Consider the following 27,973-nt stretch of genomic DNA (forward strand, 5'->3'; position numbering starts at 1 on the left):
TTGACATTTCATGTTATGATAGATGTCAATGGTATTATGTAACTGATAGTCCCCATAAAAGAATGTGTTATGAATATACCAAGAACAGTTGCGCTGTGAACGCCGACTGATTGGCGCGTGAGGTAATTTAAATCAAAATGTTTGCGACACTGGTCGCCGTGCTCGTGATAACTATCTTCGGCTATATTATCAATACGATCAGCAAGCCACGCAACTTCCCACCAGGTAATTTTAAATTTAGTTCAATACCACGGTCTTAAATTAGCGCCTAACCTATATGTCACGTGCAAAGTTGTCAATCAACCAAAAATAGTTTTGACGAATTGGTTCTTTTGCCCATGCTTTCTGTGGAACTGTTTATTGTATTTTAATCTATTCCCAAAAATTGCATGAACATATTGATATTGTATAATAACTGACGTTTAATGAGTATACTTCACGTTTTATGAATACTACAATAATTACTTTTGTTAATTACAATTGTACTTAGTAAATTACCTATTTTTTTTACATTTACAGCGTGCTGTACGCGTGCGTAAACTTTGTAATATTTAAATAATTTTAACTATTAAATGCGAGTACTATATCTGTGTGTTACTATGGTACCGATAGCATCAGCTTAGATTTATACAAATCACTTCTTAAATTAATCGGAAATCGTCTTAAATATTAAAAATAAAATACAAAAATCAATTATAAAACATAGCTGTGCTAGCATTAGGTATATCTACTCTTCGGGGTCACCTAGTACCAATTTATTTTTTTCGATTAGTATTTTTATTAATATAATATGTTTTTGCTTTTAGTTTAATTTCTTCTTCCGATGTTCTGTAAGAGTGTTTTGTTGTCCAAATCACTTCGATTCTGTAGCTTACAAACAAAATTACATTATAAAACAATTTTACGGTTTGATGCCCAAAATTTTCAGTATTACGTGTCCATGCGTTAAACTGATTTCGGTGAGTTAAATTGGCCATAAAACACCACAATTTCATGAATTCGCCACGTAATAGGCGATATACACATATATAGACCGGAAAATATGACGAAAAATTTAACAAGTGGCAAATGTTTGTTATCCTTCGATTTCTGTATATGTTTCGGTAACATTCATTTCTTAATATGTGATCGGCCTAACACACACCGTCGACTTTTGGGGTTTATGATACCTTACGATGTTTTCAATCAGCCTACGAGCGTTAATAGAAAGTAAAGTCCATTGATACACAGCAATGCATGCATGCAGGATTGAAAGGCATACGTCCAAGCCAACAATTTACAACGTATATAAAAATAGTTTAATGATTTATATACCTTTACAAAGTTTGAAATGAGCAGTCGAGAAGTTAACGAAACTTCTTAGGAACTCGTTGAAGAACTTTTGAAAAATGCCACCGAGCTTTCAGAAAGAAATCATTGTTTAAAGTACGGCTGTCCCGGGCTCAACTTTTTAGAAAAGATTTGATTTTAGACTATCGTCGGGAAAGTTTGACTATATTATTTCAAAGAATGAAATCTTATCATATAATTATAATATATGAAATCTTTGTTTTGCGCGTAAACGTGATTGACTACACGACACCGTACTAAATACAAATACATTTATATCCACACACACATAGATACAAATACTAATATGGATTTTTTGAAAACAGACTCGTCACTATAGTCGCATTTTACATGTGTATACACGACATAACGAAAATAATAAACAGACATGACAGTAGAACATTAGAATAAGTATATAATATATTTTTTAAATTTATTATATAAGACTTTTTTTTAATTTATTTAAATATTCTTTAGATAAATTTAGAATAGATACACATAAAAAGACGAGAATTATACAAATAAAATAATAAATAAAGTTACACTTACACAGTGCAAAAAAAATGCTTTTTTCATTGATATTTTAGCTATAGAATGTAATTAGAGGCAACTTTTTAGTCTGATTACTTTCTGTAATTAAATAAACTTTAAACTAATGAAGTACTTATCAATTAAAATAATACAAATAATTTGTTCATTAATTATGACATAATGTGAAGTTTCGGCAAGCATTTTAATTGGGTACATAAGCGAGCCTTTAATACAAATTTGGGGGTATTCAGCCAATCGCGAAGCTTAAGTGTGTTCGCTACCTACTCTGCGTACCTTCGTAGCGTCGAACATGTCACCGTCGTTCGTATGTCTAAAATGTCAACGTCAAATGTCTTCATAAAAAATATATACACGCTTCAAAAATGACAGAACTAATTAATTGAACTCACAAGACTATTACTATTTCTATGACGACCGAGAATTCAATTTATTTGTTTGTACTTCGTTACATAGATACGTTAGATTTATAGAAGAATAAAACACAATTCCTGAACTTTAAAAAGCTTAAAAGCTTTAAACAGTTGTAATTCAAAATATTTACTTTAGTTACTTTTTAATTTACACGCGTTTTTTCTATACACGCGTCAATGTTGATCTTTTAAGAAGCTCGTTTATAATAACTTATTTACGCTAGTACTACACATTAAAACTTTTTCATATAAGAACTCATAATAATGTAATAAGTTTTATTAAAACTCAGAGTACTCAGAGTCCTCCATTAATTTAGGATCAGTGATATTTTTTTGATTATATAATTTGTTTAAAATTTCACAGTATTTTCGAACTGAATCAAGTCCATTCAGAAAAGAGCGTTCCAATTCTTAAAAAGCCGGCAACGTAACTCTGCCATTGAAAGTGTACATGGGCGGTATTACTTAACATTATGTTAACATCCTGCCCGTTTGTCCCGTTTTTTTATCACAGCGTAAACTGAATTTGATATAAATACACGAATGAAAGCCCGTGACACTCGCATAGTTCTTAAAATAATATACGTAAGTAAATATTACTGGACTCAAAGTTCGTTTATTCATTAATTCGTTGAAAAACTTTGTGTTATCAGAAAAAGATAAAAATTATCATCCAAAGTTAGGATGTATGATAAGCGGGTAACATTAATTAATTTTAATTGATAATTAGATTAGTCATAATACTTATTAATAAGGTTTTTTTTTGTTATTGGTTTTGCTTTGCTTTTTTCCACTCTGTCAACTATTGTCAAGTTATGTCGCAATATTGCACCACTGACCGCACAGATTCCAAGCTTGGACTGGCTAACAGCTGGACTTTTTAAAATATTTTCGGGCATAAAACAAAAAATAAATATTATGTACATATTAAGTATTTAGTGATAAAGTACAATTCCAATAGTGAAGGAATTCTTGAAAACGGATTTTCATGATTTTGTTTTACATAAATACCGTCTATGGAAACTTACTCACAAGTGAGTTACCAGCCTTTTAAGAATTGGTATTCTCTATTCTTGAAGAACCCTACGTCGAATTGGTTCGTAAATACACATATATTAAACAAGTGTATATAAACTGTTTGTTTTCATTAGTTACAGTGATTAATGAGGAAGGCTTTGTAATTTATAATTTTCATTATTAATTTATTGACCGAGATTCAAAGACTTATTTATAGAGATATATAGAAATTCATAACTTCGAACCGATACTCCCATTTGTCAAGGAGTTCTGACAGTTGGGATAGTAAGCTCGAACTTAATCTCTGTATGTCTTGGTGGGAAAGGGTTTTTAAATGCCGATAGTGGTACCACCGTGATATAAATCAAGTCAATGAAAAGAGTAAAAGAGAAAAGATCAGAAAAGATCAGATCAGATAAGATCAGAGAGAAAGAGTAAAGATCAGAAGATTAAAATGGTGTTAATGGAATTTTTTTTGGCTTTTTCAGAATGTTAAAAATATTTTAATACTTTGATTTATTAAAATTTATATATGGTGACATGACTGTCATTTTTCTTAAGGAGATTCAGGACGGGTGACTGACAATATTTTGTTCAACCTTTCGAATTAATTTAAGAGGCTCTTAAAAATAATTTATATGAAGCCAGTATTAAAAAAAAAACCGAAGTCTAAACATCTGCAGTTGCGGTAAAAAAGAATTGATATGATCTAAGTCATTTATTGTAAAAATTGGCAAATGTCTTTTCAATTATATTGTTTCGTTCCCATTTAATATTATATATAATGAAATTTAAGGGGATTTATTTCATGCAAGATGTCTCCTATAATTCTTATTAATTTAGTATTTATATATAAAAGATTAATATTTATTTTACCTATTCTACTGTTTTACTGTCATGTCTGTTTATTTATTTTCGTTATCTGTGTAACCGTATATTACAGTGGTGGTCGTATAATTAGAAACACTACCATAGGTCCTTGACATTATGTAAGATACTTCACCACAATCGGTTTTATTTTAAAATTAAATAATAAGTAGGACAACAATATAAATCCCACTACGCAGTTTCAATATTACATTACGGACAAACATTTAAATTAGTTTTAAGGTAGTTAATAATGGTTAACTAATTAGAAACAATAACAAATAAGTATTAAAAACAATAATTTTTAAGTCTAGTAATTAGTATTGTTATTAAAGAAATAGCTAATATCTACATCCGATCAATAGTTATAAGTAATATTTAGTGGCGTATACATCATTTGGCGTGGTATTGATTCAATCAATTTCAGATATTTTTCAGAGATTGAACTCCATCCTTCATATAGTTCGTTTTGGCTGGTGTTATGTTTATTTGAAACTTTTTTTAAAAGGATATATACCAGAGATTTTCTATCCCGACTATTTTCTGGCCAGTCTAAAACAGATATACGCTGTTCTCTAAGGAAACATTTAACTCTATTGGCCGTGTATTTAGGGTAATTGTCACGTTGAAAGATCCAGGTTACAGGCAAATGATCGCCCAAATAGGGAATTATTGTGTGCTCTAAGAAATTTTTGTATAGCCATTGATCTATTGTTCCTCCAATCTTATGATCGGGTCCAACACAACACCTTTTTACTTGGGTCTTTTTTAATAACACGAACGATTATCGTATCTTCTCTGGAAATATTTTTCTTGGCCGAGCCTTTCTGAGATCATGTTCAACAGTTCCATGTCTTTTATAATGATGTCTATTAACAATCTTTCTTAACAAAACAATTTAAATGCTCAGCTATTATTCTGTATCCCATTCTTGATCTACCAATATGTAAATTTGCAATTAATTTTCTATTCGAAGCGTCACAACTTTTTTTTTGAACAAAATAAAATACAGATTAATTTTTGAATTGCCGCCAAAATAATAGAAAAACCAAGATTTTTTTTTTGTTTCAAAATTAAATTAATTTCAAAAAAAGAACGAGCTATGGATGCTTTTTTTAAAGTTTCTAAGTAGGCATTTAAGTGGTTAGTAACGGGAAATAAACTCCTGCATGTGTAAGACTCATTTTGTAGTTAAAAGTAAGATATGTTTTATATTTAATGAGTTTTTTATTTGAGTGGCTTTATTATTGCATAATTTCTAAATATTAAATGCGTACACTTTTACGAACATTTTTCGTTGAAGTTATACTTTCTTTATTCGTAAGGTGTTTCTAATTATATGACCACTACTGTACATGTAATTTGCGTCTATAGTCGCGAATCTGTTTCCAAAAGATCTATATAAGTATATTTGCTGTGTAGATAAGATTGAATTTGTATTTAACACGGTGTTCTGTAGTCAAAAATAGTTCGTTTATCCCAAAACAAAGATTATATTATAATATTTAATTATTTGTGGAAATCATTAGATCTTTTAAATAGACGTTTATTATAATCTTCTAACGTATTAATGAATAAAAAAGAACAAGGGAGCATAAAATAGAAGGAAAAAGATAAAAAATACTAGCCAAATTTATCGGAAATAGTTATTTCCGATTTACCGCGCGTTACGCACACAGAAAATATCGATTTAATTTAAACCGTATTTAACCGTATCAACGAAAAGAAAGAAATATAAAAACTTAAATAATAACTCAAAACGGAAGATGACCGTTTGTTAGCCAACTGAGTGCAATTTAGTAGCTAAATTATCTTTTTAGACAGAGGTATCTGTAGCATCATTGTACAAAAATAGGCCGCTTTAACACCCCAATCAAGTGCTTCGAGATATCATAATTTTAATTGAGCTGGTGCTTTCCTCGTTCAACGTATAAGCATCGTAATACAGCGTGGAAATGTCAGCATTAAAGGTACACTACCAAAAGGACTTTTTATAAAATTTGTCTTAATTCTGTATAGCCTGTTTTATTGTATATATATAAGTATTCGTTAAATTATAAAATCAGTTCTCGATAAAAACCTGAAGCTAGATTCACATTTGATTATAGGCACTGAAAATAAAATCTCATTCTAAAGAAATTCTCCTGTTAAATGGAGTAAATGTCGAAGGCTAATTATCCAAACATGGAGATGTCTATCTTTAGAAGCAACGAGGCAGACACGATAAGGTTAATGAAGCAATACGTGTAGTTTCTTGAATCCTACATTCTTGTCAATATCATCTCTAACTAGACAATACCTCTGAGCTAGTTGTTGTAAATATATGTATGTAAATATACAACAAAGCAAACAGTATCAAACATACGTCTCAAAGTGATTCGTTTTTCAATTTTGTTTCTGAGGGTTTTTCTTATCTTTAGTTTAATATTTTTTTTATTTTTCTACATGAAAACCTTCGGGTCCAGACCGTCATTGCTATGACCGTCGCTAGGTAAACCAAAAACGCGCCCTGATTTGGCAGACGCCGTGCTCAAAATCGATTGAGTGCTTAATGAGTGATTGTGATTGAGTGACGACCGTGGGCAAATGTCACATAGGACAGCGATAGTGTGTCTCTCAATATCTGTCACTATTGCAAAAAATGGATACAAAATTCTCATTTGTTCTTAACATTAGAGTCGGAATCACATTCGCTATGGCTATTGTGAAACTAGTAACGGTGATGTTACTTATTTATTACTCGACATTTTCTATTTAAAAAAATGTGTACACACGTAAGAAGTAAAACTTCTTCAGAAAAATGATCTGCTATATGCAACTTTATAAAAACTGGTTAAATAAAGTTAAATTAAATAAAGTTTAACAAAAGGCTTTTATTATCATAGACATGAATACAAGTTATACAATTATTTATTTTTACCTTATTACTACTAAGATTATTACAGAATTTCATTAATTTTATTAGAATTATTACTATAATTATTAAACGACATATCCCTACTCCGCTGGAGAAAGTACTCTTCGAATCAACCGCGGTAGGGACAAGAAAAAGATGATGCGTAACCGAAAAATGTGACGCGTAACCGTAAAATGTGACGGTAAATTTATTTCCAACGCCGATAAACAAGATTCACTTCAATAACATCTTGTCAAAGGATACAAATTAAAGCAAGGATTTCTCTGTTTCACGTTTAAGAACAGCCCGATCTTGTATCGAATAACAGAGGAAACCTAGTTTAAATACAGACAAAGCGTTTCAAACGTTCCCTCTGCAATTTGATCGTATTTAATTATCGAACGTGGCAACTTGATACAGCAAAGCTTTGACGTTCTCGTCACTTGCACCCACTCACTTATATCAAACGTCTCAATTTGTTAAACATTCCAGTTCCAACTAGCTTTTATTAGTACTAGTGTGTACGAATTTTATTTACATAATTTTATCTCTGGAAATTAAATTTTCGGATTATACGCTATATGAACTATAAATAAGCTGTAGTAGTCGGGTAAATAATTTGTAGTGAAATACTTTATCTTATTAGGTCTGAATTATTAATGCAATATATGAAAGAGAAAGCCAGTTAAGATACTTTATAAATTTCGCAGTTTGCGTGATTCCAAACAAAAAGAATAAAACTAATTGGAAATCGAAAATGTGCTCAGTTCTGGGTGAATTTTGCTTGAAGAAAAAATTTGTTTTATTAATTTTTAATTATTTTTATTATTACTTTGTAGGTTAAATTGTAAATACTATTTATTGATAACATGTTTAGATTTTAATAAACGATAAATATATTTGAAAGTGTGCTTTTCGTTTTTTCTATATAGACTGAAGGGAACACAGGGGTTTCCTGAAGGCGAAGTCCTGGTGAGGTTCTGTTTTTGATTTTGTAACGTTTATCATCTTTTTAATGATTAATTCTTAGTCTAATAAACGTAGAGAAATGTTCGACTTCTTTCTTTAGTAGCGCTGCCCCAAAATCAATACTAGTCTGATGTGAAGAAGCAATAAACGGTCGTTATAAAATATACTTTAGTTTTGTTAACCACATGATATTTCTCTATTCTTAGATTTTACGATTGTGAATTCCTCTTAGTTCAAATGTATCGGGGGTTTCTCGCTTTATGTTTAGCCGAGCCTCCATTGTGTTACAATGTTTTGTAAGTATAGTACATGCTTTAAAAGCTATTTAGACTTTTTATTATACCTTAGACTTTGTTGCGTATTTGGTTATTATGAATTATGAACGATGAGATGCGGATCCACTGATTTGAGTTATCAGTTCGACGGTGTAAGTTCATCGGCAGCTTTTTATGGGCCGTTTCAAAAAATAAATATTCATCATACTAATGTTACAAATATAAAAGATTTTTTCTTTATATTATAAACTTAAAAACGCAGCCGTGGATAGGTATTTAGTGCGTAATTAATTGTATAGCCTTTAAAGGGAAAATTTATCAGTCACAAAAATCGTCATAATATGTCACAATTACTTTTTAACACAGCTAAATCTATATACGTATATATATACCTAATCAAGCCATAAGTTCTGTTACAAGAGAATATCCATTTTTTTTAAATTAAGTAGGATTCAAGTCATGCCTTGTGGCCAGGTGAATACTCCTGCTGGAAAGTGCTCGGTCTATTTTAAAATAATGCATTGCTGAGAGGTTTCACAACGTGATCCAAGACTGTATCTTGATACACTTTGGCACAAAAATTTCACTCTTCTGTGCTCACTATTTCTGTGATTTTCACCTTTATATCGCGACAGAAGGACTATAGATCGATCCACTCTCTTTCATCGTAAAGATTGATGAAGGGCATGTCCTGTATATCGACGATAAGCACCGATGTCAGGTCTTGTATTATAATACGCGACAGAGTCCTAGCGGAAATTTCATTTTACGCGATAAGATTTTTTACTTTCTAATGTGGTTTCGACAAATTCTGGTTTTAACAGCATAAGCAGCCTTTGTAGTTCTAACAGCACACGGTCGCCCCTATCTTTTCTGATCTTCGACAGATCTTCTTCTGTGTGTTGTTGTATCTGTCTCTGAGTACGATATACGAACATACGGATGATACAAGCTTTTGAAATGTCTTAAAAGACCGACGGCTCCATACCCACTGAGATCACTGCAATCCTATTATCTGTAACACCACATTCCATATTGTAATTTGATAATGAACGCGAAAAAATATGTGAAATGGAAAAAGTTTTTTAAATAATATACAAGTACCAAATTTAAAATAATTGAAACGTTGAAAAAATAAAAGTTTGTATGTAACAATATTTATGCACAGACTAGTTATATAAATGAATTGGGGTTCGTTAGTCTCGCTAATACTCGGTAATGGTTGATGACTTTTTTTGATTTTGTAATATTTGTGACAGATCTGGCATGGTTTAAACTGTCACACATGCATTCCATGTAACAAAATCTAACAATAACATAAGCATAAATAATTTAATTTTCCAATACAAATCGTTTCTATCTTCAAAACATTTGATGTCTTTTGTAGTTTTAAGTCCCGTATTTGTAATTAAACACGTTAATCAATTTTGTTCAAATTTTTCGTGTCTGGTCAAGTGAATTCGAGATTTAGATATATATATATATCTATAAAATACAAGGTGTCTGAAGATTCTTAATAACTTTTATAATTAATATTAATTGATATGATTTTATCGTTGTTACATATTAAATGACCTAGTAATCATCATACTACTTATATGTTTATTGCTATAATCGTTTATAATTCAGTAAAAAATCAACAAACCAGTGCAACTTTGTTATGAGCTTTTTATCTAGATTTACTTACTCGTAAGGCATTAAATTGTTTTAATAAACATTCTAGAGATAGAATTCAGTCCACAAGTTTGAGAAATTATAAAAAAACATAATTTACGTGGTCATTAGATATAACGATAAGATTAAGGTTGGACTCAGTTTCCGCACTTAGACTCATAATTGTGCCGTTGTGCGTATAGTCCTGGCTAATTCAGCCAGCCTAGCTCTTTCCAGAAGCCCTAAAAGCTTCTTCACTGGCTTCACTGCTCCTCTTCCTTGCTTCCTCTGTGTTGAAACAGCCTCTGTACATAGGGCTGTCTGTCTAGCCTAGGACAAAATCCCTATCATTGTTTTGAGATTATTTCTATTTAACCTTAGATGTCGCTTTGCCAATTGCGGGTTCACTGCTGGAATATGATGATTAAATAAAAGCGGGACCAATAACGCTTCAATTATTTAACTTATACACGTATAATTATGAATATATTTTTACACATCTGCGATACAATGTTAGTTTTTGGAATATATAAACTATTCAGCATTGATAATCTTTATATATATGGTCCTTACATATGAAATTTGCGTTTTGTATGGAAGGAACAAAAAGTCGAATATTTTTAAATATAATATATTTAATTAATCAAAGTATGAACCATTGTTTTCTATGCACTTTTGCCATCTCATAGGTAGTTCATTGATCCCTTTACTAAAAAAACCAGTCGGACGGGAATCAATAAAATCTGTGAAGGCGATTTGGACTGCCCCATCAGAGTAAAATTTTTTCCCTTCGAAAAAAATGGTAATCTGTTGAAGCAAGGTCCGGGGAGTACGGAGGATGTCTTAGACATTCCAATTGAAGCTCTTCTAATTTGGTAGCCGTCTGTTGTGCAGTGTGTGGTCTAGCGTTGTCGTGAAGTAGTAGTGGCGTGGTGCGATTGACCAGCCTAGGTTGTTTAGCCGCTAGCTTTTCGATCATGGTTTGCAATTGCTGACAATAGACATCAGCCCTAATAGTCTGGCCAGATTTGAGAAAACTGCAATGAACAATACCGGCACTAGTCCACCAAACGCTTACAAGTAACTTTTTTGGGGTTAATTTTCGCTTGGGGCAGGATTTGGCTGGCTGGCCAGGATCCAACCATTGCGCTGAGCGCTTCCGATTATCGTAAAAAATCTATTTTTCATCACAGGTAATGATTGGGTTTAAAATACCTTCATTATTGTGCCGGTTCAGTAATATAACGCAGCAGTCGACGCGCGTTTGCCGGTTTGCTTCAGTCAATTCGTGAGGTACCCACCTTTCAGGCTTTTTAATCTTCCCAATTTGCTTCAAGTGAATTAAAACAGTTTTATCACTAACACCGCAGCCTGCAGCTAACTCGGACGTGGTTTGCGACGGATCCGCTTCCACAATAGCCTTCAATACTTCATTATCAACTTGGGTCTCAGGCCGTCCACGGGGCTTGTTCTGCAGGTCGAAATTTCCAGAACGAAAACGTTGGAACCAAAAACTGTGTTTTCTTTTGCAACATGACCGCCATACACATCTTTCACCCTTCGAGTCGTTTCCGCAGCACTAGTGCCACGGCGGAATTCGTAGTCGTAAATAATGCGATACTTTAAGTTTTCCATTTTGTAAAATGAGTGACGCAAATAGAAAAAAACAAATAAATGACGGTCATCGAAGCACAAATACACGAGTAAGTAGCTGTACAAATTTGAATTTGAAATTCCTAACCAAAGAGGAGGTATTTGAGGTCAAAGTGGCCAGTACGACAAAACGCCAATTTCATAGGTAAGGACCTAATATATAATTCTACTGTACGTGTGTAATGTGTATGTCACTGAACTCCTCTTAAACGACTGGACCGATTTGAATGATTTTATTTTGTATGCGTTTGGGTTTATGGTTTAGATTCTCCAATCAGCCCGGCAGATGGCGCTGCAGTTGGTATCTAGGTTATTTTTCTATACAGCAAATAAACAATATATATATATATATATATACCAGATATAAATTCTTCTTTGCATGTGTTCGTAATTAAACTCCTAAACGGCTTGACATATTTTGATGAAATGTTTTGTCTGTGAAATGATGAGTCGTGAATGATTTACAATATTAGATTTTTTTGTATATAAGTTGTGTATACAGAAAACGTCCGTCTTAAATATATAAGCAGTGGCGTTATAAACTTTTAGGTATAGGCCTCGGATTTCTGTTTTTTATGTAAACGGCCCCTATAGACACTCACATTGTCACGAGGGCTCGCTTCGTCGTTGCCGGCCTTTGAAGAATTGGTAAAAACTTTCATTGAAGGACCCCAAGTCTAGATCATTATTTATAAAGTGTATCTGTCCCGAGTTCATTAATGTTTATTAACAGATATTCAGTCATCTGTTCCTGACACACGCCGTCGAGTTTTGAGTCTAAGGCTTCTCGCAATGCATGTCATGGCTAAATCCGGTCCGTAATTTATATAAATTAAGATAATACCGTGATTTTTTATGAAGAACACGAGTCTAAGTATAAATGTCGTTTGGAATTTGTATACAACATGGGCTGTAATAAAGTAATGCTTACAAAGTTGTATGCCTGGAAACAAAAGAACAAAAGTGATAGGTCAACATCGTATCTAGTCCAATCACAAATACGCGGCTTGATTCGTAGCTCTGTTTTATTAATCAAAAAGTGATATCCTTTGTGATTTCTTACAAACACCTTTTCATTGCTTTTACGTATACCCGGAAATAACGTTTTGTAGTTTTTGTGATATTTCAAATGATTTTAAACTTTAATTGTGAAACGAAACGTTATTAAAAAGTTTAAGTTTTTTCCCAATCGTTCTATACCCTTTGAAAACTTTGTTTATAAAGAACAGAAACAGTATTTTTAACAATTATATCAAGTCTATTACATAATGAATTAAATTAATAATTAATTTAACAAAATGAGACGAAATTCCACTCATATCGCCTCGACGTCCGTCGTTCTATAAATGAGTGTTTTTAAGGCAGTTTTTGTCGCGCACCACCCCTATGTGGTCAGCTACCCTCTCAAGTAATTCCTAATAAATTCGGTTTCCTTTAAGAAAAGAGCGTACTTATTCTTAAAAGGTTGCGAGTCCTCTGGCATTGAGAGTGTCCAGGGCAATATCACTTAACTTTACGTGAGAGGTGAGGTTACACACAGAAGTTCCTTTTTATGCTGTTAATATTGGGTAATGCCTTGTTTATCCCATTTGATATCTGGTTTAAACAAGAAATAAGTTCAATAAAAATATTTATGGCGAATTTAATGACGTAATTTCACATGGTCGTGACTGTAAAATCCATCAATGTCTGTCACGATTTTTATACACGATAGTCAAAATAAGAAATTTACAATGACTTATTCAAGATTTTTTCTTTATATAAAATTTGTATATATAACCCCTTTACTGGGGGCGCAATTGACACTTGTTTGCAAGGTGCTCAAACAAGTTAGTCCTATCCGGTATTGGTCGTTTATTCTATAGAGATCAATGAAAGAGACACATAATTATTGCTAATGCCATATATATCATCCAACACGCACCTGGCCAGGTGATTCTTCGTTTGAGGCCATAAGGAGAAATATTTAATTGAAGTATTGATTCATTTAAAAAATATATATTCGAAATAAAATATTTTTTTAAATTTGTAGGACGTGTTTATATCAGTAACTAGTCTATATTAATTTTTTTCACGTTTTATTTAATATATTTTAAACTAAAAATTACTACATTCTCATGTTATAAAATATATCCCTCTTTTAACTAAGCTACTCTTTCACCTCTTTCTATAACATTGTGTTTACGCTGTGATGAAAAGGGACGGATGAGTACTGTATTTAAAAGTGAAACTTATTAGATTTTATAAAAAATAATACTTTACAACCAGTTAAACGAAATCTTAATTTGGTTAACGAAAACGTAAAATATATTAATATAATATGTAGAAAATATGGAAAGAAAGATGGTGTGCCAAGAGGTTTGGGCGTGCAATCCTTGAGGACGTAGTTTAAACCTGTCTTTCTGTTTATGTGGGCATCAAACACTTTCTCGTACGTAAATGGAAAACGTGAAGAAACCGGCATGTCTTTAATCCAAAAATAGATGACTTGAAATGATGACAGAAGATCAGTCTATGAAGTAAGAGAAGCGGACGCAAGGATCACAATAAGGGCTGTAGGGCCACTGGACTTTTGTGTGAGATATATGTGTAAAAATCGTAAAAAATGTGTTCATGTTTCTTATAAAAACGTGTTTGATAAATTTATAAAACACTGGACTCAAATCGAACCACTTAATTTGATATATTAAGACAAGGCGCGTGTAAAAGAAAATTAAATAATAAAATCGAACGATAAAGTTGTTTTTATATCTGATATTATGAAATGTTCGTGAATTCGATATAAAATTGAGAGTTGTATGTTAACAGGTTATTTTCCGTCGACCTCCAAACGAAACAAACTTTTAAGAATTTCTAAAATATTAACGAAATAAAGTTCGTCGCGTCCCCAAGTTTATCCTGTTCAATACAAATTAGAATTTCAAGATTAACCAAAGCATTCAATCGATTTAAAGTTTAATAGGATTAATTAATTGATCATTTTTGTAATAGCTGTCCCGAAAAATAAAGCAATTCAATTTGAATAATCGGTGAAAAATTAATTAATAATAAGTTTAGAATTTATTAGGATGGTAATTTTAAGAAATGTTTAACAATTAAAACCTTATCGGAATATGTAGAACAAACACAACAACATACATTAGCATAAAATACGTATTTTGATGTCTTTATTAATAATTTATTTAAATGAACAAATAACTGCTCAGCATAGTTACTGTACTTATCAGCAACTACGATATGCCCTATTTTAGTAATGTCGGAAATGGAAGTGAGTAGTAAAGTGGGCAGAGTGAATATGTAAGTAGGTCTCGAAATTGCTCATGCCACTCCAGTATCGTCAAAGAGTAAAGTGTAAACACTAACTGGCAACGATATTGCAGCAATAAGCAATTATTAATTAGGTATTTGGGGCAATATTTTGGCAGCAGTTGTAACAGTTGCTTAAATGTTGTATACCACAAAAGTCGCACTAAAACTCCTCAGCACCACCACAGGGCCTAAACGGATCAGCTCGTCCATTGTCCCGTCTCTTTATGAAATTTAATACATCAGTGTATCTAAGTGTCATCAAGTATCTAAGTGATTTTTGATACTGTCCGAGTGGACCCTGGCATATTCAGCTTCTTAGACTCTTATGAGGTCGATGTTAACTAGGCAGGAATTGGCTGGGCGGTTTCGTTTTTAGCATAATATCAATTTAAGATTTAATTATAAATGGAAATATTAACAAACCGCCCTACGATACGATTGTAGCGACATCTACGCTCACAAATCACTGCGATGACGTCATACCCTGAAACGCGCAAAGGAAGTTATTCCGACCGCTAAGGATATATAGTAGTTTTGAACTTAGTAATTCGGGCCTTCAAGTCTGTGGTTAGACTGGTCGATGAACCTTTTTTTAGGTTGGAGGAACAGTACACCATCCTACCGCCACATGTTTTTAACTACAAAAATAATTAAGTCTTTCAAAGTGGTATATTAAAACATCTTACGATTTGTAGGTTGCATTGCTGAACAGTTAACAGATCGGTTATTCAAATATAGTAATAATTATGCGTTTAGTAACGCAATCTTCAACCAGTAATTCGATTATCTTTGGTACCTTTCGATAATATTTTCTAAACGATTTTTCAGGTCCAAAATGGTACCCATTCGTCGGATCGAGCGCGGTAGTCCAAAAAACGACAATGCAATACGGCTCACAGTGGAAGGCATTCTCAAATTTGGCGAAAGAATACTCGACAAAGGCACTTGGACTTAAGCTTGGCTCGGAGCAAGTTGTTGTTGTGTTTGGAGAAAAGAACATACGCCAAGTGTTCACTGAAAAGGAATTTGAAGGCCGTCCAGACAGCTTTTTCATCAGGCTGAGGTGTCTCGGAAAACGACTGGGTAAGTTACTGACCGATAAATGATACGGAATAAGTAAGAAATAAAGCTTGTTACCATTAACGGTGCAACAAGAAGTTTATTTCTATGGCTTTATTAATTCGAAATGTTCATTCAATAGTCTACAAAAGTTTTGTGTTGTCTGTTTTTTAAGTAGCCATTCTAAGATATAAAATATAATCAAATATTGTCCAATCTAAAAGCTCTTTCTACATAAACAATACAATTGCTAAGTAAACAATGCGCGAATATTTATAAACTCGGGTGACACAGGGAATACGTGATACTACTATTTCCAACTATCGTGACTATACGCGATGCCGACGGCGCGTGTCCAATCGCGCGTAGGCACTCGCGCGTTCTCGAGATATTGTAACTGCATACATCTCGTCCACACACTCGCGTAAAACATTTGTAATGCGCCGGACTCTTGACGGAAACGACTTGCACGTTTAATTTGCGAGCGCCATTGATGCGCCAAGATCGCGCGTGTCCGTGGCCAGCGGACGTATTCGCTTGAGAATGGAGCGTGATAACTTAGATACGGAACTTTTTATTGAAGTTGAGAAAAGGGTTATATGGGATATGGAATCATCAGATTATTCCAATAGAATCATAAACCGTAGGATTAAATAATAAATCATAAAACGTTATAAACTTAGTATGCGTCATTCTGTCACGTAGAATGGGATGCATGTTAAATCGTCGACTTCCACTTCGTTTACGACGTTTCAATCGACGGTGTGCAAGCCACAACACAATTATTTCCGAGCAGCTTGAGTATCCCTTGGCATTGAGTAGAGATGCGGGGTCGTTCTGTATCTTCTACTGCATTTAACATGGGGAGTGCTTAGAAGAATTGTTTGGACCTGCAGCTGAGTTTCATCAGCGTTCCACGACCGAGCATAAAACAAGTGGAACCAGCAACTTCACTGAAGTATTTCCACCACCAATTCCAACCAATTCAACTTTCTTAGAGAACAGAGTACCAATTCTCTAAAGACCGGCAACGCATTTGCGAGCCCTCTGGCGTTGAGAGTGTCATTGGGCAGTGGTATCACTTTACATCAGGTGAACCTCCTCCTCGTTTGGCTCCTGTTCGTCTATATATTGAAGTTTATATAAATATATTATGTAACGTAGGTCGCTCTATCGAAAAGGTGGGTTACGCTATTTGTCAATATTTGGCTCTGAGCAAAGGAATTGTACGTTCTGAGTAAATTCCAAGCGATAGCAATTGGGATCAATAAGGTTTGTACTACACGTACGAACTCGCAGGAAATTGTACACCAAATGTAATTACTGATTTTAATTATTAATTCGTCCTAGTTTTCAGTGCTACAATTTCATTGATACCTATTGTAATTAAAATATTCAATTAAACTGCAATTAATGTAATTTATTAAATAATGTAATGATTACATGTAATTATGTGTACTTCATTAGGAATAATATTATATAAACATATTATTCAATCACTATGTAATAAAAATGATATTTTAATCATGTTTATTTATTTAATTGTAATTTGATCCAGACTATTGACAAAGGACGATGTAATTCGTTGGCATGGTAACGAATTGATAATTATTTTTTTCTTGAAAGTCCAGGCTTTACCCATTATACATAAATAAGCCTTTACACTCGTATTACTATTCTCTACCACAAACTAACTATATCAACGTTGTCGCTCATAAGGACCTCCCCCTTATATTAGTATTTAACGAATTAAATAATTGCAGGTATAACCTTTGTCGATGGACCTATGTGGCGGGAACACCGACAATTCACAGTGAAGCATTTGAAAAACGTCGGATTTGGTAAAACTGCGATGGAGAAAGAAATTCAAAACGAGCTTGCGAATATTCTAGAGTATATTGAGAAGAACAGAAAATCACCAATTAATCCGAAACTCATTCTCGCGATGTCAGTGATGAATATTTTGTGGAAATTTACAGCTGGTCAGTACTACATCTTCTTAACTTTATGTTGTTGTATGGTTTGGCCTATATAGGCCTTGGCGGCATCCTTTGATGTTTAATTTTATAAATAAGTAGAAGATCAGCCTTGTATGCCTGAGTCATAAGGATTTTTGGGTTTCAAGACATGTCGCTTCCGTAACATTGCTTTCACTTTTAGAGCAAGTGTACAAGTGTACGCTTATAGAAAGAAAATTCCATTTGTGCTTAGCCGTGATTTGAACTTACGACATGGTTGAGAGACCGCTTAAGCAACACTGCTCTTACTTCTACAACACGCTTGTAAGGAACAGTCCTATAAAATGTTATACTAATTAGCGCAATTTATTTGTGAAAATCGAAATCCTACCCTTAAACCGCTGTACCAGTCAATCGTTGTAATACGCGGTCGGCTTTTCTTAGTATCGTAAGCCCAGCATTTATCGAAATCGTTGTAGTTACGACCCAACAGTATCCAAGCATTTTCATTCGTATATAATTTAATTTAGCATATAATTAGGTTTAGGTTTAGGTTTAGGTAGGTGGACTCAATTTCCGCACTTAGACACGTAGTCGGTCCGTTGTGCGTAGAAGCCCTGGCTAATTTAGCCAGCCCAACTCCTTCCAGAAGCACAGAAGTCTCCCGGGCACTTCACAGGCTTCGCGGAGCGACCTCACTGTTCCGAGGATTTTTGTACGTTGATTAGCCACAGCCTCGCATTCCAGGACTACGTGGGTGACTGATTCCTCTGCGCTGAAACAGCCTCTGCACAAGGGGCTGTCTGTTGCGCCTAGGACGAAAAGATGTTTGTTAAGGAGACAATGGCCCGTGATTGTCCCTATGATTGTTTTGAGATTGGTTCTGTTCAGGTTTAGAAGTCGCTTAGTAAGTTGCGGGTTCACAGCCGGCAGAGCCATTTTGGACTGTTTGCAATCTACACTTCGCGACCATCGTTGATTCTGGAGTACAGTGGATCTCTGGCGAATCCAGGTTCGAACTAGCGAGAAGGGCAAGGGGAGGAGCGGATGCGGGCCAGCAGGTATCATACCAGAGCCTCTTCTCGCAAGCTCGTCGGCTGCATCGTTGCCGAGAGAGCCACTGTGTCCCTTAATCCACTGTAAGGTAATTCTATTTGTTAGAGCTATTGCCTCCAGTGCTTCGTGACACTCCAGTATTAGTTTGCTGTTTGTGTTTTCGTTACCGAGCGCCATCAGCACGGATGCACTGTCCGATATGAGCTTAATGTAAAAGTCGTTGACTCCCATCCGCTGTACGGCTCTGGCTGCTTCGGTTAGAGCGACACATTCACATTGGAAGATTGTGCTTTGTGTGCCCAGAGGTAGGTGTATGTTGATGTTGAGATCAAAGGAGAAAATACCAGCGCCTGAGCCACACCCTGTTTTTGAGCCATCAGTGTATATACGTAGCTCATTCAGGGGCGACTGATCTTGCTCCTCTTCTCTCAGTTGTATAAGATATTTCTTGTTGAATATTAATTGATTAGTGATTCTGTCACATGGCGCAGCTATAAGAGGTTGGTACTCTATTGCCCTGTTGAGAATCACTGTGTGTGAACTGTAGTGGTTTTTTCCCCATAGGTCCAATACCATAAGCCTGATGGCCGCAAGTGCCGCCTCCTGCTGTATGTGTAGGTCTAGAGGTAAGATTTGCAGGGCTATCTCCATTGCTGCGGTCGGAGTTGTTCTCATACAACCGCTAGCAGCGGACAAGGCAAGCCTTTGGAAGCGTTTTTGCATATAATTAATTATCATAAATATATTCTACGTATGTGGTTTACATAATATAGTGAAAATCATGCTATAAATAACCAAGCTTCACTTATAGGTGTCGAAAATGTTGACCCTTCGAGCCGGACTAGTTAACTACACAAATAATTTATTTTATTTCGAAGTTAAAAGTTGTATGCTTTCATTTATCTCCATAAAGTTCTGCAGTAGTTTATTAAACTCACATAACGAGTAACTAAATATTTATTTGAAGCCACATCAGTGATATTTAAGAGTTAAATAATATAAATATGTTTACTCAGAATTTATTTTCTATGATATAACAAGCATCTACATTCCAAGTAATCATTATAGAAATATCTTTAGATCATTTCATATATTTCCTCTGAAGAAATACAATACCGTTTGTATCTTGGAATGTATTAGAGCATTTTTAAATTACGTTACAAACATTGAAGTTTGGCTTTTTTCCACTGAAGAGCAACAGTCTTATTGAATTTTCTTTGGTATTAAAGAACATTTTACGGAAACGATTTTTTTTTTAATATATTTCACTTTTAAACATTTTAACACTTGGTTGACGTGCCTACAAATGAAAGAAACAATGGTGTTCGATAGTGATTGGTCATAGTATATCTAGTCTAATCACAGACAAACGACACTATCAATGTTTGACCATTCGTAATCAAACAAAATGGTTTCGTCGTACTTTCTCATTCTGTGCTTTAATTGCTTCCACTCTATGTGAGTCACCAAAGTAAAATGTTACCAACAAATAAACGGAAATAAATCGTAATGGAAAACCATCAAAAAATCATACCACTGACGAAATATATCTACTACCTTCGGGATAGTACTGGTTAGACTGGCCATGAATCCTGGTTTTAGTTGGGGGCATCTTCCTTTCTCACCAAATTTCAGTTATGACATTACACTAAGCAAAAAGTCATTTTTGAAGTGAAGTCTAAGGCTTTATAAATGTCAGCTGTCTTGTTTAAGTTTATTGTTTATTTACACTATGTATGTCATTTGTTTTTAATTTACATACGATTTTATAATGGTGTGAAAAATATAACGAGAGAAGTTTTCTAAATAATTATGACAGTTCCTACATTAATGAGAGTGTGCATTAAAATAATTATGTGTCTATTATTAGAATTTCTGATTTACCACAAATGTAAAGTGAGTTTAAAGATATATTAAATACTGTTGTAAAATCATTAAAGTTTTCTTACTTTTTAAAGTAGATAATGAAAAAAATCTACTCGGCTCTAAATCAATAATCTAAATATTACATTTTATATGCTTTATGGTCGCCAAACTCTTAAAAAGCACATTGTTTCTTTCCATTTTTTGTCATCGTTTCTTGAAATATGGCGAATGGAAATATATAGTGGAGTTGAGTAGTTTATGTATCCATTTTGAATGATCGATACACGATTTAAACAACTTCGTTCGATAGAAAAAAAATCCAAACATCGCCAAATATTGACACTTTGAATTCATTTTATGACGAAAATGTATACAGAACTTGATTTTGAAATTTACAAGATATATTTTATCACAGGTCAAGTAATCCATTTAAGAAAAAAAATAATGATATGTTATTAATTTAATGTTTCACATAACCAATTGTTATTACGGACCGGCGCGCCTCAGTGCTCCAGCTCTCCATTGCGTACCGTAGTCCACCCCAAGACACTGACACAGAAATTCGTGCTGGGATAGGGCCTGAAGGATAGGTTTATTAGGAGTTAACCGTTAATTAAGATATTTACTGACGATATCAATAAGTAAGTGAGACCAATTGGTATCAAAAAGGTATCATTTCATATATCGGACATTAAAGGAGGAATTCACTAATTTTGCACCCCCGTACACATAATGCTTATAAAATGAGTTAATATTAATAGATCCATAGACACAGTTGTTGGATACAACTACAAATTCAAAAGAAAAAGAGTCGGAAAATTGAAATGTTATCATAATTTGAAAATCTAGGTTTTTAAAACCTGTCAGTTGGCAGCCGATTGTATAACAATATGAATGTGCAAATCGATAGTAGAATTTATTGGATTAGGTTCGCATTAAAATACAAAAATTAAAGTGCTGGAAGTGGTGAGAGAGGCCATGCTCTCGTCTTGTAACGGTAATGATTAACACAATCGTAATAATAATAATTACGAAATATATAGCGGTGGATTGTACGGCGGCCATATTGAGTAAATCATATTTTTTCACCTTAAACCATAAGCCTAGCGAATATCTTCTATTCGTTTCACTTTGCAAACAAATGAAAGCGCCAAACTTTTTAAATTAAATTTAAAAATCCGAAAATTGATAAAATATTATAAGTGAATATATCCTTGCCGAGCTATAATTTTTTATTACAGGTGAACGCATAGAACAGGAGCGACTTAGTTACATTTTAGAATTGTTTACAAAACGTTCGAAGGCCTTCTCGATAGCTGGTGGCTGGCTTAACCTTTGGCCCTGGATACGATTCATTATTCCAGACTTGAGTGGCTATAACTTAATAAAAAATTTAAATCAACAGATAAGCGATATTATTAAGGTAAGTAACTTAGCTAAAACATTAACTGTGGGTTCATTATTTTCTTATTACGAGTTATAGGTGTTATAAATTCTTAACTGTGAACGATAAGCCTAAGACCTAACTATAAATGGATGACATTTATGTCCCATGCTAATAAATTATAAGTTGATGATAATAGAAAAAAAATATTTCAATTCTATTTTGGTTTCAGTTAAAGTTATTTCTTTTTATTTCTACCTGCATACGTTATTTAGTAATTCTGTAAGTCACTTTGTCGTCAGTATAGTAATCAAAATTTTAACTTAAAAATCTTTGTCATTTTCCTAGTAAAAGCCTTTTATTTTTTGAAGCCTTGCATTAGATTTAAAATTGGAAATTTTTAAGATGATTTTTAAAAATGGAACTAGCTTTTGACAACTAGGCCGCGTAGCGTAATGGCCAGATTTGATACGAATTCTCATTAATGTTATTTTTTTATTTACGAAAAGCCGTCCTTTGATGTGCAACTGTATCTATTCCACTCATAGAGAACTGAAATTGACTTCATTTTCTTTTTAGGACGCCATCATCAAACATAAAAATGGAACTGTACAAGGCAGCGATTTTATATACACATTTTTACAAGAGATGAAAGAAAATAACAACAATTTTTTTCATGGTAATATTTCACACTGCAATGTGCACCTATTGGCTTCAGTGTGCGACTCATCCCTGAGGTCATAGGTTCGATCCCGGGCTGTGCACCAATGCATACCTTGCCTTAGACCCTAAAAGTCGACGGCGTGTATCAAGCACAGACACTAACTTGCCTATTAGATTGACAAATGATCATGAAACAGATATATAAATCTGGGGCCCAGACCTAAAAAGGTTGTAGCGCCACTGATTTATGTAATATCTATATTTATGTAATAAGGGTTTATTTTTCAATAAATGAACGAGGAATTTTTTACACTAAACATCCACAAATTACACACAGAAAAACACTAATTACCACTAACAAAATATGGTCACTAGTTAATTCAATTACGCACACTTCACACAGTACTTTATTAATTGTCTTCACTATTCGCACTTTATCACTTCAATGTTAATCTCTTGGAATTGCACTCGAAACTGAATTCATTTATTGTTTCGGCTCGCTAATATATCCCTGGGAATAACCATGAAAGATGTTCAAGAACTCTCTAGGTAGGAGTGCTACTGCGTAGCGATTGAACAATTCTAGGAAGTACATACTCTTTATATCTTTCACACATTGCTCCGTCTTTGTCGTACGGCGTTCTAGAGTGTTCCGTCTGCATTCCAGAAGGTTCCGATCTTCTCCTACACCTAGAAAATTCAGTCTAGAATATTCCTCATCAAAGGGGCATAACCTGATAACGTCTGAAAAAGGGTTTCCTGAAAACTGTACCTGACAAAATCTTTTAACCTCCTGAAACGACCATAAATAATTCTTTAGATAGCTAAAAACTTGTGGAAAAATCGAGCAACATTTCAGTTAACCTATCCTTGTAAATATGTTATTGATACTAATAAAAATATCGAAGCATTTTACTGCCGTAGTATCAAGTGTCTAATGATTGATTAATCATATGATTCAAAAGACCGTACAAATTGACATATGTAACAGACGATCAATCGATCAATTAAAATGCTTATTAATATACATTTAAATAACCTTTAACTTTAATAACACTAAGAAATTTAAAACTCCACATTCTTCCTATACAGCACGTGAATAATGAGTTCTCCGAAAGCGGAAACGCAGTGCTATTGAAATTTAAACCACAGCATTCTTACTTATTCTTGCTATTGGCCCCAATTAAAGCAATTGTTTCTTTCAGAGGAACAATTAAATACCATTTGTCTTGATATCTTAATAGCGGGCTCACAGACAACGAGTAATGTTGTAGAGTTTGCTATTTTGTGTCTTATACGATACAAGGCAATACAAGAGAAGGTTTATCATGAGATAAAGAGCACTATTGGTGACAATGAACCAAATTGGACTGATAGTAACAGGTGAGTCATGAGTTCCTAGCTCCCTCCCGTAGCCGGTATGCATATTGCAAGATTTTCTATTTTATCTTTTATAAATTTTGGATGGCTGTCAAATAGCGATGTGCTTCTTGTTCGTTTATATAATATATTATTTGTAGTTATTTTCTGCGAACACTTTTACAATCGTTATATATCAGTTTCTTATTAACCTTTATAAGGAATTACACTATTTATTGACGAAAATCGTACAAAGCACCACGATTGTATATATATGATCATATCTTCTAAAGATTGCGGCACTGGTACCAAAACGGTTTTTTTAGCTTACTGTGTTGTTGTTGACACCTAGATACATTAAATTTTATTTGTTTCAAATAATGTAAGACAGCTATTATAAACGTAATTCTATTTACGAAAAAAATTGGTTGACGATGGAAAAAATATAACAGGATGGAAAAAGTTGGAGGAGGCCTTCTCCCGGACAGGGGCCGCTTCTTAGAGTAGTATTTTTTTTAATTTATATCTTATAACTTTTTTAAATGTATGTCAATAAGAAGTGAATAAATAAAGGCTTATTATTATTATTATTTACGAAAATGAAGATATTCAAACTAATGTATGTATGGTCCACTGGTTTTTAAAAATATTATAGGAGTATTGTTACAATTTATATTTAAAATCATTTATAATTATTAGCGTAGTGGTAAATGCGATTCTCAAATCTGAGGCCGTGACTTCCAACTCCGCTGTTTACCAAATGTGTGTAAACTGCAATATTTGCTTAAATAACGGGAAATCATCATAAGGATACCTGGAATGGCTTATAATCCAAATAGAACAAAAATATTATGTTTAACAAAAGTAAAATTAACAATAAATGCATGCGTTCCGCGTTCCCCGTTGGAGAGATTAAAAATTTATACAAATTTACTATACACCAGTTTTTTCAGTAAAAGAAATTCCAATAGATACAAAAAAATACGCGTTTCTTTAACATTTCATTTAAAGAACGTTTATTCAAAGCATTTTTATTTAGAGGAGCTTCACAAAAACTACTCGAATAGAAGCCATTGAATATATTTAATAGAATAAAGCGAGTTTTTCGATGAAGTAGCAATTTATTTCCAAGCAAAAAACTTGGTTTGAATGCAATGTTTCTATGGAAACAACTTCCTATTGAAATTCAGTTTACAGTTTTTGAACTGCCAAAAAGTTGTTTGGTAATTTAAGCCGGCTATTTACGGAAATAATTGCAGCTCTTTATGACGCTTTGGGGTTAACTGGGAACGCTTCTCCAACGCAGGACCTACGCCTTCAATTCTAATCTTACCTAGATGTCTAAACAAATATAAATCAGGAACCTACAAGGAAATGGCAATCCTATCAAATTGTTATTATTTTTATTATTATACTTGAGCGTAATTTAATATTATTAATAAGATAAAATAAATTTCACTCTATAATAAAATGTTGATTTTCCTAACCTTGTATATGAAAATTCATAATTTTATCGTAAAACTGTAATATTGATTAAATTGTGACCTATTTTTTAATGTGATTAATTCTCGCCCACGCGAAAGAAATATCGCCTCAAGTAGCCTTTCGTTTGAGTTAATATGATAGAACCACGATAGTTCATGCACAGGCTTCACATGATAACCTTGAGCCTCTTTTGATATTTGCGAAAAAAAATTGAGTTTGATTTTTTTACATGATGACAATAGTAAATTACTTAGAGACTCAATAAGATTAGCTTTTTGGCTTTGTATTGCTTGGAGATACATACTGACCTTGTATAATAAGTTATTTGGTGAAATACTTACAGATTTTTATTAATTTTAGAAATAATAATTAACTTATAATAAGACTCGTCTCTTTTAAACCTTTTCAGATTACTATATACCATGGCCTTCCTTCTAGAAGTCCAAAGGTTCTACACAATAGTACCATTAGCCGGTCCAAGAAGAGTGCTTCAAGATACAACTATAGATAACTATTATATTCCAAAAAATACCACGGTATTATTAGCAGTTGGTGATGTACACTTTGATACCGAGATATGGGATGAACCACACAAATTCATTCCTGAAAGATTTTTGGATTCTAACGGCAATTTGATTAAAACCGATCACTTTTATCCCTTTGGAATGGGTAAATATAATGTTTTTTTTTATATATACTAAAAATGCATTTAAATTTCTATATATTTCTCTATTCTATAAAAAATGTTCCCCGTTATTCATAAAAAACTATCAGTTAATTGCGCTCTGTTAGCTTAAGTGCTTTTCTGTCTCTTTTCATCACGGCTCAATTTGACAGAGAGAGACGAAAGAATACTTTAGCTAAAACGGTCCAAAGATTGATCTTTGAATATGGGTACAATAATATGTATTTACTTTCTTGCAAAATGTTCGATATTAAAAACTTTTAAGTAATTGTTCAGTGCCAGCCCCTAAATCACAAATATCCTTATTCGTAGTGTTCATATATACCTGTTATTTTACAAAAGGCTTGAAGTGTGCGTCGGTAAAATATTTACTAGATTTTACTCATGGAATATTGTGAATATATAATATACAAAAGGTCCGTATGATTTTAAAATATGGTCTTTTAATTAAGAGCGAACATGTTGTTTTTGCCTTTATATATAGTATATTGTTATCAGCGGATAATATTTAATATGAAGATCTATTTATTATTATGTATTTTGTCCACAACTTTTGACTAAAAACGTTTCTGTGAAATTTTCAATATGATACTAATGATCAAAGACCTGCATAATCTACCTGGTATCTGGGTTAATAATGTCAGGCATTTAGATTCGGTTTAATTTCGTTAAATAATTTTATTTTCAGTAAATGATGTGTTTATTGTCCATTGTTCAACAGGTCGAAGGCGCTGTCCCGGCGATTCGTTAGCGAAATCATTTATTTTCATTACATTCGTTGGAATTGTTCAAAAATATAAGGTCGAAAGCACGAATGGTGTTTTACCTCCCGAAGAGCCAATTATCGGATTAATATCTGGAGCGAGACCGTTCACAGTAGAATTCATTCCACGGTCTTGATGTGATGTTAATTTATATTTAATATATGTGAGATTTACAAAATCGCGATTTACATCACATGTATGACATTTTACACAATAATTGGAATTATTTGACACTACCAGAGCTCTTACTCGGTAATTTCAAAGCGATACCGACAGTAATCCCGAGTTGTTCTTCCTGTTGCGACATTGGCTATGGATATTTAGAGAACTACATAGAACATGCATACAAAAATGTTGGGATCTGTATCGCTGTCGCCATAGTGATTCCGGTACACAGTGCGCAACTATGAAGGCTCATGTTATAGTAGGCAATGCTATTAATTAATTACTAAAAGGACTGGTTTACAGAAAACGTGTCATATTAAAATTTGTCAAACCTTTTGTTTCTTATCAAGTCAAATATATTTCATAAGTACAAAAATGTTTTAAATTAATTCGACCTTATATAATATGTGGACTAAAATATGTATTTACAATAGTTACGTAGAACATAGATTTTTCAATTTTGAGTCCGCTTTTTATAAAAAAATGGAAACTTATCTATAAAGGCTCTATTCAATGTCACATTTTAGAATACTTTCAACTAATTTTAGTACTCAAAAGCATCAGCAGAAATAAATGTGCCCTAGAACCTTTGTGTATTT

The 27,973-nt window shown here is 33.3% G+C and overlaps 1 protein-coding gene across 1 annotated transcript; it reads left to right on the forward strand.

The window, feature by feature from the left end:
• The first annotated feature begins 92 nt into the window (after positions 1 to 92).
• LOC123718851 (probable cytochrome P450 305a1) lies at positions 93 to 27,964 on the forward strand. Its single transcript, XM_045675772.1, has 8 exons — positions 93 to 225; positions 15,759 to 16,013; positions 17,753 to 17,971; positions 22,111 to 22,292; positions 22,833 to 22,932; positions 24,122 to 24,299; positions 26,170 to 26,429; positions 27,167 to 27,964. Exons 1-8 carry the CDS (start codon positions 138 to 140, stop codon positions 27,343 to 27,345), a joined length of 1,461 nt encoding a protein of 486 aa, XP_045531728.1. The 5' UTR covers positions 93 to 137; the 3' UTR covers positions 27,346 to 27,964.
• The last annotated feature ends 9 nt before the right edge of the window (positions 27,965 to 27,973 follow it).

The sequence above is a fragment of the Pieris brassicae genome, chromosome Z (assembly GCF_905147105.1).
Source record: "Pieris brassicae chromosome Z, ilPieBrab1.1, whole genome shotgun sequence".
Lineage (NCBI taxonomy): Eukaryota > Metazoa > Arthropoda > Insecta > Lepidoptera > Pieridae > Pieris > Pieris brassicae.

Excerpts from the sequence above, each read along its gene's own strand:
- LOC123718851 (XM_045675772.1), top strand. The coding sequence starts at position 138 with ATGTTTGCGACACTGGTCGCCGTGCTCGTGATAACTATCTTCGGCTAT. Across the intron at positions 17,972-22,110 it reads TTTGTGGAAATTTACAGCTG|GTGAACGCATAGAACAGGAG; the intron begins GTCAGTACTACA and ends TTTTTATTACAG. Across the intron at positions 22,293-22,832 it reads AGATAAGCGATATTATTAAG|GACGCCATCATCAAACATAA; the intron begins GTAAGTAACTTA and ends TTTTCTTTTTAG.